General features: G+C 56.3%; 1 protein-coding gene across 3 annotated transcripts; it reads right to left on the minus strand.

The window, feature by feature from the left end:
- Window positions 1-40: 40 nt before the first annotated feature.
- Window positions 41-11,268, minus strand: LOC100145065. 3 transcript variants are annotated; one of them, XM_031895030.1, is made up of 5 exons: window positions 11,194-11,268; window positions 3,456-3,638; window positions 2,614-2,795; window positions 1,721-1,885; window positions 41-949 (listed from the first exon to the last, which is right to left on the minus strand). In XM_031895030.1, exons 2-5 carry the CDS (start codon window positions 3,635-3,637, stop codon window positions 603-605), a joined length of 876 nt encoding a protein of 291 aa, XP_031750890.1. In that variant the 5' UTR covers window position 3,638; window positions 11,194-11,268; the 3' UTR covers window positions 41-602. The 3 variants fall into 3 exon arrangements, with proteins under 3 accessions (XP_031750890.1, XP_031750888.1, XP_031750887.1); XM_031895028.1 differs by lacking the exon at window positions 11,194-11,268 and adding an exon at window positions 6,565-6,739; XM_031895027.1 differs by lacking the exon at window positions 11,194-11,268 and adding an exon at window positions 6,627-6,737.
- Between the last annotated feature and the right edge of the window lie 2 nt (window positions 11,269-11,270).

Genomic DNA, 11,270 nt, shown 5'->3' on the forward strand with positions numbered 1-11,270 from the left:
CCATACACACAGATCAGTGGCAGAGAAGGGAGCGAGTGTGTATAGAGAATACACTTTTATTGAACAGAAGCCAAATCAAGCTTTTTCTATACAAAACATAGTGAGAAGTAAGTGCTCAGAGAGCCATTTCAATACAATTGTAACATAATACAGAGCTAAGGCCGCCTCCGGCACTGACCAGCAGACAGAGGGTTAAGGGCAATGGCACATGGAGCTACTTGTTGCAGCTACAAAATATACAGTACTGACAATCGTCTGTGTGTTTAAGCAGAGGCAATTCTCCATATTGGCTATGGTGGGGCATTTTCAGCCATTTTGTAGCCGCAACAAGTAGCTGTGTGTGCCATCGCCCCAATACTGGTTGCAGGACAAGCCAACCTGGTGCTGCCACTACCCATGCGCCCTATTTGGGGCCACTCAAAACAAAACATCACACGTACAAAAGAAAAAAAAATGTTCCCCATTGTCTCTGCAGCTGTTTGGGGGTGCCCCTGCCCACTCAGCTTTGTACCGACAGGGAAACCAACTGTTATATATATATATACCCTAACTAAACTGCCCCCACCCAGCCCCACGGATCCCCCAAGCCCCAGTCTGAGGACTCAGGAAGAGTATCGGGCAGCAAATTTCTTGATCCTCAGACTCCTGCGCAGCCCCCTGGAGTTTCGTGGCCCATGAACCACAGGTTTCTTTTCCGGACACTTGCCCCCTTCCTGGTTACGAGGGCGCCCGCTGCCCATTTGGATGGGAAACTTTGGCAGTAGGGAACAGAAATATCCCAGTTGTATGGAGATCTGCTCCTGAACCCCACAGACACGATTTAGGGTCTGAACCAGTTGGGCCATTCCTTCCACTAACTGTCCCATTGTAGTCTGCAGCAGCCGTATGGGCTCCGGCTCCAAGTCTGCAAGGGCTTCGGGTGCTAGGTGTGGGTTCCTGATTGCGGCTCCTATGGGACACACAGCAAATGTAGGTCCAGTACTTATCTCCGATTAAATGGTATTCATTCTACTTAATGTAAATGGAACACACCAACTTTTGTGCCACTATCACCTATCCCACATACGTACTGGGCCTCCATACTGTCTTCACTGGTATCTAATAGCTCCTCCCCTCCGGCGCCAACTGTCCCACATACATACTGGGCCTCCTTACTGCCTTCACTGGTATCTAATAGCTCCTCCCCTCCGGCGCCAACTGTCCCACATACATACTGGGCCTCCTTACTGCCTTCACTGGTATCTAATAGCTCCTCCCCTCCGGCACCAACTGTCCCACATATGTACTGGGCCTCCATACTGTCTTCACTGGTATCTAATAGCTCCTCCCCTCCGGCGCCAACTGTCCCACATACGTACTGGGCCTCCTTACTGCCTTCACTGGTATCTAATAGCTCCTCCCTCCTCCTGGGCCTACTAATGCCTTTCCTACTCTCGAATATCCCCCGTAGGGTCAACTGTCCAACATACAAGGTATGTACTGAGCCCATTAATTGCCTGCATCACTTTCCCACATACGTACCCTGCCTGGTATCTGCCTACACTACTCCACCCCTCCTATATTCCTTCCTATTGACTCACATATGAACGGGGCCCCACAAAACTGCCGGCACTACTTTCTAACAGGACCCCCACCCCAGTGTCACTTCTCCTGTATATGGCGCTAATCACACATAGGATCTTTGCCCTGCTCAGTACTAACTGGCAACTGTGGCACATACCATCTTGGGGAGCAGCTTCTTGTACATTCTCTGGGTGCAGGTTTCCTCCATTGTTAATGGCCGGCTCTTGCTCGTGATGCACTTCTGGAATGGAAGCGTCGTCTGTCATGTCCTCATCAGACGGGGAGTCAGACAGCGAGGACGTTGGTCTCCCACTTTCCTGAACTGTGAATGGGATGAGAATTACATAGACAGGGCTTTGTGGGCTTAATAGGATCTGCAGCCAGGAGGCACTACAGGGGTTGGGATGCAGAGTATCTGGGGCAACTTTAGGCCAGAAACAGAAGGTCCCCATAGTGCAAAAGTTAACCCTTATATTTATTGCTGTGGGTCACTGGACATGGGGCAAACCCTGCACTTCTATTCCCTCCAATATTAGCCAATACACCCTGCACCCCACTGCAAGCCTTATAGAAGCCCCCATAACCCCCATTCTAATCGACCGCCTGTTTGTTTGTGGGGGCAGCTAACTCAAGGCAGATAATGTAGGGGGACTACCATACCCCACACTGTGGGCTCCCCAAGAAATGCATTATCTGCTGGAAGCAGTTCAACAACATCAGAAAGGCCTCTGTGCAGCTGGTACCTACCAGGCAGAACCATCACTGTGTATGGGAGGCTCTTGCTCATGGTGCAGTTTTGTCCCCGCTGGATAGAAAATTGGATAATAAGGAGGCTGCTGTTCCAGTCCCTGAGCCCATTGTATTCATTAGCATTAGGGTAACAAATACTCTGGCACTTCCAATTAGTAATGCTGTTCTACTGACTCAGCAAGCACGGGCTCCTCCGACACTGTTCTGCTGGGGGGTGTATTGGCTCAGGAGCAGATGCAGTGCACCCAGTGCTACCCCGATACCCAAAAGGTCTCCCCACTAATCTCCCGATACACTCACTGGTGCTATCCGCCTCCCGACTGCAGATCTCCATTCTCTTCTGTGGTTCCAGGAGCTGCTCCATCTGCTGATAAAAGGGAAAGTCGGCAGTGATGGCGACCAGGGGAGCCAGGCCAACAAAGCGCTTGAGGCGCCAGAACTTCATTTTCAGCGCTTGCCACTGAGCCTTGATCTCTGCTGAGCTGGAGAAGGGAGAGAAGCAAAAGGCCTGGTCATACCCATAATAAGATATGGACCCCCCCAGACAAGAACACAGCTACTGCCCTGGAAGGTACCAATGTTCACAACTGAATAAAGAATAACACAGAGGCCCAAAAAGCCCCCTTCCCCCCCCCACTAGCCCAATAAACAGGGACTGTCTATGGCATCTTACAGCAGCCCCTTTGGTATTGCCAGAACCAGGGTCAGACTGGGCCCCCCCGGGACAAATCCCAGTGGGCCCTGGTGGCCCAGACTCGACCTCTGCCGACCACTCCCCCGAGGCATTAAACATAGATGTCGGGGGAAGACGTCGGGCAGCGACCCTGCAGGGGGTTAGGGGGGCCCCTATGGGAGGGGAATTAAGGGACAAGGCCAGTGGGGAACCTGCAGGGCCCCTGGGACGGGAGACCCAGTGGGCCCTGCACCCCCCAGTGCGACCCTGGCCAGAACCCACAGATTGCCAGTCCGGGCCTGTTCAGCTCCTTTAAGAAGCTCACATACTTATTCAGAGACTGTTGCACCCCCAACTCTGAGCACAAAGGCTATAACTCATAGTGTGAGTCCAGCTCAGATCACATGGGCTTTTATACAGCACCCCCCCCCCACCCCCCAGGATCCATGTTACTACCCCAAAGCCTCACCTGGCTCTCACCCTGCAGTGGCTCAGAAGCACTTGGAGTCTCTCAAACACATCCCAGTTCTGATATCCTTTGCGGGTCAATGCTGGTCCCAAACCCAAGTCCCGGATCAGATCGAGCATTGCTTGGGTTTCTTGCGGAGTCCATGCCCGTCCCACAGATCCATCAGTCAACTCCTGATCCATCCTGGGGGTTAATAAAATATATCACATTTCTGGGAGGCAATGTACTTTTTACTCTTTATTCGCCCAAAACATGAGCAGTTCATCATTACTGTATTTGTTACCAGTTCACTGCACATTGCTGTTTTGTGCTGGAATCAACCAATCAGAGCAGGGGAAATCTGTCAGTGACTCACAGCATGCGGAGAGCATAGGGCAGGGCTCTATGCTATGTGGCTCCCGGGGCAGTTTGCTGGAAACTTGCCATACAGAATGGGGCTTTTATGTGTCAGACACGGAAAGAGGGAAGGGCAAGTAACCCTAATCTCTGGGCCAAAGGAACCAGCGAGAGGGAATGGAAATACAGCAGGGCAGTTGGATCCCTGTCACTGAAATGAAAGAGAGAAATGAGTGTGGCCCCTTCCCAGCTCCCGGGGTCCCAGCGTGTAGAGCAGCACTTACATACACAGTGTGGCCCCTTCCCAGCGTGTAGAGCAGCACTTACATACACAGTGTGGCCCCTTCCCAGCGTGTAGAGCAGCACTTACATACACAGTGTGGCCCCTTCCCAGCTCCCGGGGGTCCCAGCGTGTAGAGCAGCACTTACATACACAGTGTGGCCCCTTCCCAGCTCCCAGGGTCCCAGCGTGTAGAGCAGCACTTACATACACAGTGTGGCCCCTTCCCAGCTCCCGGGGTCCCAGCGTGTAGAGCAGCACTTACATACACAGTGTGGCCCCTTCCCAGCTCCCGGGGTCCCAGCGTGTAGAGCAGCACTTACATACACAGTGTGGCCCCTTCCCAGCTCCCGGGGTCCCAGCGTGTAGAGCAGCACTTACATACACAGTGTGGCCCCTTCCCAGCTCCCGGGGTCCCAGGGTGTAGAGCAGCACTTACATACAGTGTGGCCCCTTCCCAGCTCCCGGGGTCCCAGCGTGTAGAGCAGCACTCACATACACAGTGTGGCCCCTTCCCAGCTCCCGGGGTCCCAGCGTGTAGAGCAGCACTTACATACACAGTGTGGCCCCTTCCCAGCTCCCGGGGTCCCAGCGTGTAGAGCAGCACTTACATACAGTGTGGCCCCTTCCCAGCTCCCGGGGTCCCAGCGTGTAGAGCAGCACTCACATACACAGTGTGGCCCCTTCCCAGCTCCCGGGGTCCCAGCGTGTAGAGCAGCACTTACATACAGTGTGGCCCCTTCCCAGCTCCCGGGGCCCCAGCATGTAGAGCAGCACTTACATACACAGTGTGGCCCCTTCCCAGCTCCCGGGGTCCCAGCGTGTAGAGCAGCACTCACATACACTGTGTGGCCCCTTCCCAGCTCCTGGGGCCCCAGCGTGTAGAGCAGCACTCACATACACAGTGTGGCCCCTTCCCAGCTCCCAGCGTGTAGAGCAGCACTTACATACACAGTGTGGCCCCTTCCCAGCTCCCGGGGTCCCAGCGTGTAGAGCAGCACTTACATACACAGTGTGGCCCCTTCCCAGCTCCCGGGGTCCCAGCGTGTAGAGCAGCACTTACATACACAGTGTGGCCCCTTCCCAGCTCCCAGCGTGTAGAGCAGCACTTACATACACAGTGTGGCCCCTTCCCAGCTCCCGGGGTCCCAGCGTGTAGAGCAGCACTCACATACACAGTGTGGCCCCTTCCCAGCTCCCGGGGTCCCAGCGTGTAGAGCAGCACTCACATACACAGTGTGGCCCCTTCCCAGCTCCCGGGGTCCCAGCGTGTAGAGCAGCACTTACATACACAGTGTGGCCCCTTCCCAGCTCCCGGGGTCCCAGCGTGTAGAGCAGCACTTACATACACTGTGTGGCCCCTTCCCAGCTCCCGGGGTCCCAGCGTGTAGAGCAGCACTTACATACACAGTGTGGCCCCTTCCCAGCTCCCGGGGTCCCAGCGTGTAGAGCAGCACTTACATACACAGTGTGGCCCCTTCCCAGCTCCCAGCGTGTAGAGCAGCACTTACATACAGTGTGGCCCCTTCCCAGCTCCCGGGGTCCCAGCGTGTAGAGCAGCACTTACATACACTGTGTGGCCCCTTCCCAGCTCCCGGGGTCCCAGCGTGTAGAGCAGCACTTACATACACAGTGTGGCCCCTTCCCAGCTCCCAGCGTGTAGAGCAGCACTTACATACAGTGTGGCCCCTTCCCAGCTCCCGGGCCCCAGCATGTAGAGCAGCACTTACATACACAGTGTGGCCCCTTCCCAGCTCCCGGGGCCCCAGCGTGTAGAGCAGCACTTACATACACAGTGTGGCCCCTTCCCAGCTCCCGGGGTCCCAGCGTGTAGAGCAGCACTTACATACACAGTGTGGCCCCTTCCCAGCTCCCGGGGTCCCAGCGTGTAGAGCAGCACTTACATACACAGTGTGGCCCCTTCCCAGCTCCCGGGGTCCCAGCGTGTAGAGCAGCACTTACATACACAGTGTGGCCCCTTCCCAGCTCCCGGGGTCCCAGCGTGTAGAGCAGCACTTACATACACAGTGTGGCCCCTTCCCAGCTCCCGGGGTCCCAGCGTGTAGAGCAGCACTTACATACACAGTGTGGCCCCTTCCCAGCTCCCGGGGTCCCAGCGTGTAGAGCAGCACTTACATACACAGTGTGGCCCCTTCCCAGCATGTAGAGCAGCACTCCCATACACAGTGTGGCCCCTTCCCAGCATGTAGAGCAGCACTCCCATACACAGTGTGGCCCCTTCCCAGCTCCCGGGGTCCCAGCGTGTAGAGCAGCACTTACATACACAGTGTGGCCCCTTCCCAGCTCCCGGGGTCCCAGCGTGTAGAGCAGCACTTACATACACAGTGTGGCCCCTTCCCAGCTCCCGGGGTCCCAGCGTGTAGAGCAGCACTTACATACACAGTGTGGCCCCTTCCCAGCATGTAGAGCAGCACTCCCATACACAGTGTGGCCCCTTCCCAGAGTACCTTTAGGCACATGTATGATACAAACCCAGTGTGAGAGGTTGGTGCCGCCAGTGAGTGGGTCGGCACAGTAAGAAGGAGTAGAAGTACCTGTAAATCAGCACCAAATATCGGCCCCTAGAAAGTCACCCTCCGGCCCGACTGGATTTGTGGCTCTTCTTTTCTAGTGGGTAAAACTTCCCCCCCATCCCCGGCCCCGGGCTCTCAGACATTCTCCCTTAATTCAGCACAGGTTTCCCTATTGCCCTCAGCTGCTCATTAGCCCCAGAGCCCTTCTCTTCCCCCTACTACATGCTGTGGGGCTGATCAGCAGTGCAGGGTGGCCATGGCTTCCGTACAAAGCAGCCGCAGGGAGGATGGGGGTCAGGCAGTACGAATCCTTAGTGAGTGCAGCAGGGGGTGTCAATTCCCACACACAAAGCTGCAGCGTGGGGAATGTTTGTGCCAAAACAAGGGAATGCTGAAACCCACAGCTCAGATACGGTGTAAATGGCTCTATGAAATGGGTGGTGCTGGTTCTGTACAGCCCTCTGCAATCTAACACAGATCAGCCAATCAGCATGCAGATATTACCAGCTTCTGGTTTGAAACTGACCCGATTCTGAAAGGCACCCAAGTGCACTGCTTATTATACACCCAGCACAGGGTTATAGGTATCCAGTGGTACTGGGGGGGGGGCTGCCCCCTATAACCAGTCTCCTCTACAGGGACTGTACCAATGGTACATACAGAGGGCCGGGGCGCTGCCCATACAGAAGGCAGGGGCGCTGCCCATACAGAGGGCCAGGGCGCTGCCCATACAGAAGGCCGTGGCGCTGCCCATACAGAAGGCCATGGCGCTGCCCATACAGAAGGCAGGGGCGCTGCCCATACAGAGGGCCGTGGCGCTGCCCATACAGAAGGCCGTGGCGCTGCCCACACAGAAGGCCATGGCGCTGCCCATACAGAAGGCCATGGCGCTGCCCATACAGAGGGCAGGGGCGCTGCCCATACAGAAGGCCGGGGTGCTGCCCATACAGAAGGCCGGGGTGCTGCCCATACAGAAGGCAGGGGCGCTGCCCATACAGAGGGCAGGGGCGCTGCCCATACAGAAGGCAGGGGCGCTGCTCATACAGAAGGCAGGGGCGCTGCTCATACAGAAGGCAGGGGCGCTGCCCATACAGAGGGCCGGGGCATTGCCCATACAGAAGGCAGGGGCGCTGCCCATACAGAGGGCCGGGGCGCTGCCCATACAGAAGGCAGGGGCGCTGCCCATACAGAAGGCAGGGGCGCTGCCCATACAGAGGGCCGGGGCGCTGCCCATACAGAGGGCCGGGGCGCTGCCCATACAGAAGTCCGTGGCGCTGCCCATACAGAGGGCCGGGGCGCTGCCCATACAGAAGGCCGGGGCGCTGCCCATACAGAGGGCAGGGGCGCTGCCCATACAGAAGGCCGGGGCGCTGCCCATACAGAAGGCCGGGGCGCTGCCCATACAGAGGGCCGGGGCGCTGCCCATACAGAAGGCCGGGGCGCTGCCCATACAGAAGGCCGGGGCGCTGCCCATACAGAAGGCCGGGGCGCTGCCCATACAGAAGGCCGGGGCGCTGCCCATACAGAAGGCCGGGGCGCTGCCCATACAGAGGGCCGGGGCGCTGCCCATACAGCAGGCTGGGGCCATTTACCTGATGTTCTCATGTAGCGGAACCCACAAACACTACATGGGGTCACAATGAGAAATATCCATGTGTCCTTTGTGCTAATAACAATAATAATCTCTGTATCTTTTATTCTCTCACTTGGTAAAAATCCCCCGACCCCTCCCTGAAATGTGTAACAGCCGCATAGTAAAATCATATAGTGGTACCTGCACTGCCCCCAGCACTCAGCATTGTGTGTGTGTGTGTGAATTAGCAGGGGATAGTTAGGGAATGAGGGGATAGTCAGGGAATGGCGGGATAGGAGGGGATAGTTAGGGAATGGCGGGATAGGAGAGAATAGTTAAGGAATGGCGGGATAGGAGGGGATAGTTAGGGAATGGCAGGATGGGGGGGATAGTTAGGGAATGGCGGGATAGGAGGGGATAGTTAAGGAATGGCGGGATAGGAGGGGATAGTTAAGGAATGGCAGGATGGGGGGGATAGTTAGGGAATGGCGGGATAGGAGGGGATAGTTAGGGAATGGCAGGATGGGGGGATAGTTAGGGAATGGCGGGATAGGAGGGAATAGTTAAGGAATGACGGGATAGGAGGGGATAGTTAAGGAATGGCGGGATAGGAGGGGATAGTTAGGGAATGGCAGGATGGGGGGGATAGTTAGGGAATGGCGGGATAGGAGGGGATAGTTAGGGAATGGCAGGATGGGGGGGATAGTTAGGGAATGGCGGGATAGGAGGGAATAGTTAAGGAATGACGGGATAGGAGGGGATAGTTAGGGAATGGCAGGATGGGGGGGATAGTTAGGGAATGGCGGGATAGGAGGGGATAGTTAAGGAATGGCGGGATAGGAGGGGATAGTTAGGGAATGGCAGGATGGTGGGGATAGTTAGGGAATGGCGGGATAGGAGGGGATAGTTAGGGAATGGCGGGATAGGAGGGGATAGTTAGGGAATGGCGGGATAGGGGGGGATAGTTAGGGAATGGCGGGATAGGGGGGGATAGTTAGGGAATGGGGGGATGGGGGGGATAGTTAGGGAATGGGGGGATAGGAGGGGATAGTTAGGGAATGGGGGGATAGGAGGGGATAGTTAGGGAATGGGGGGATAGGGGGGATAGTTAGGGAATGGGGGGATAGGAGGGGATAGTTAGGGAATGGGGGGATAGGAGGGGATAGTTAGGGAATGGGGGGATAGGAGGGGATAGTTAGGGAATGGGGGGATAGGGGGGGATAGTTAGGGAATGGGGGGATAGTTAGGGAATGGGGGGATAGGAGGGGATAGTTAGGGAATGGGGGGATAGGAGGGGATAGTTAGGGAATGGGGGGATAGGGGGGGATAGTTAGGGAATGGGGGGATAGGAGGGGATAGTTAGGGAATGGGGGGATAGTTAGGGAATGGGGGGATAGGGGGGGATAGTTAGGGAATGGGGGGATAGTTAGGGAATGGGGGGATAGGAGGGGATAGTTAGGGAATGGGGGGATAGTTAGGGAATGGGGGGATAGGAGGGGATTGTTAGGGAATGGGGGGATAGGAGGGGATAGTTAGGGAATGGGGGATAGGGGGGGATAGTTAGGGAATGGGGGGATAGGAGGGGATAGTTAGGGAATGGGGGAATAGTTAGGGAATGGGGGATAGGAGGGGATAGTTAGGGAATGGGGGGATAGGGGGGGATAGTTAGGGAATGCGGGGATAGGAGGGGATAGTTAGGGAATGGGGGGATAGTTAGGGAATGGGGGGATAGTGAGGGAATGGGGGGGATAGTGAGGGAATGGGGGGATAGTTAGGGAATGGGGGGATAGGGGGGGATAGTTAGGGAATGGGGGGATAGGGGGGGATAGTTAGGGAATGGGGGGATAGGAGGGGGATAGTTAGGGAATGGGGGGATAGGGGGGGATAGTTAGGGAATGGGGGGGGTAGTTAGGGAATGGCGGGATAGGGGGGATAGTTAGGGAATGGGGGGATAGGAGGGGATAGTTAGGGAATGGGGGGATAGGGGGGGATAGTTAGGGAATGGGGGATGGGGGGGATAGTTAGGGAATGGGGGGATAGGAGGGGATAGTTAGGGAATGGGGGGATAGTTAGGGAATGGGGGGATAGTTAGGGAATGGGGGGATAGTGAGGGAATGGGGGGATAGTGAGGGAATGGGGGATAGTTAGGGAATGGGGGATAGGGGGGATAGTTAGGGAATGGGGGGATAGGGGGGATAGTTAGGGAATGGGGGGATAGGGGGGATAGTTAGGGAATGGGGGATAGGAGGGGGATAGTTAGGGAATGGGGGGATAGGGGGGGATAGTTAGGGAATGGGGGATGGGGGGGGTAGTTAGGGAATGGCGGGATAGGGGGGGATAGTTAGGGAATGGGGGGATAGGAGGGGGATAGTTAGGGAATGGGGGGATAGGGGGGGATAGTTAGGGAATGGGGGGATGGGGGGGGTAGTTAGGGAATGGCGGGATAGGGGGGATAGTTAGGGAATGGGGGGATGGGGGGGATAGTTAGGGAATGGGGGGATAGGAGGGGGATAGTTAGGGAATGGGGGGATAGGGGGGATAGTTAGGGAATGGGGGGATGGGGGGGTAGTTAGGGAATGGCGGGATAGGGGGGGATAGTTAGGGAATGGGGGGATAGGAGGGGGATAGTTAGGGAATGGGGGGATAGTTAGGGAATGGGGGGGTAGTTAGGGAATGGCGGGATAGGGGGGATAGTTAGGGAATGGGGGGATGGGGGGATAGTTAGGGAATGGGGGGATAGGGGGGGATAGTTAGGGGATGGGGGGGATAGGGGGGGATAGTTAGGGAATGGGGGATGGGGGGGGATAGTTAGGGAATTGGGGGGTAGGGGGGGGATAGTTAGGGAATGGGGGGATAGGAGGGGGATAGTCAGGGAATGGGGGGATAGGGGGGGATAGTTAGGGAATGGGGGGATAGTTAGGGAATGGCAGGAGGGGAATAGTTGATTTTTATCTGGTGTAAAATTCCGACACAACAGACAGGAGCCAAAAGCCCAGCTCTACGCCCAAATCACACCTTGAAGGCGTCTCTTGGGAGGGAACTGAAGGAAACTTCCGAGCCGCCACCTTGGAACTCAGAACTGCACCCAGCGA

This window comes from Xenopus tropicalis, chromosome 1, assembly GCF_000004195.4.
Source record: "Xenopus tropicalis strain Nigerian chromosome 1, UCB_Xtro_10.0, whole genome shotgun sequence".
Classification (NCBI taxonomy): domain Eukaryota; kingdom Metazoa; phylum Chordata; class Amphibia; order Anura; family Pipidae; genus Xenopus; species Xenopus tropicalis.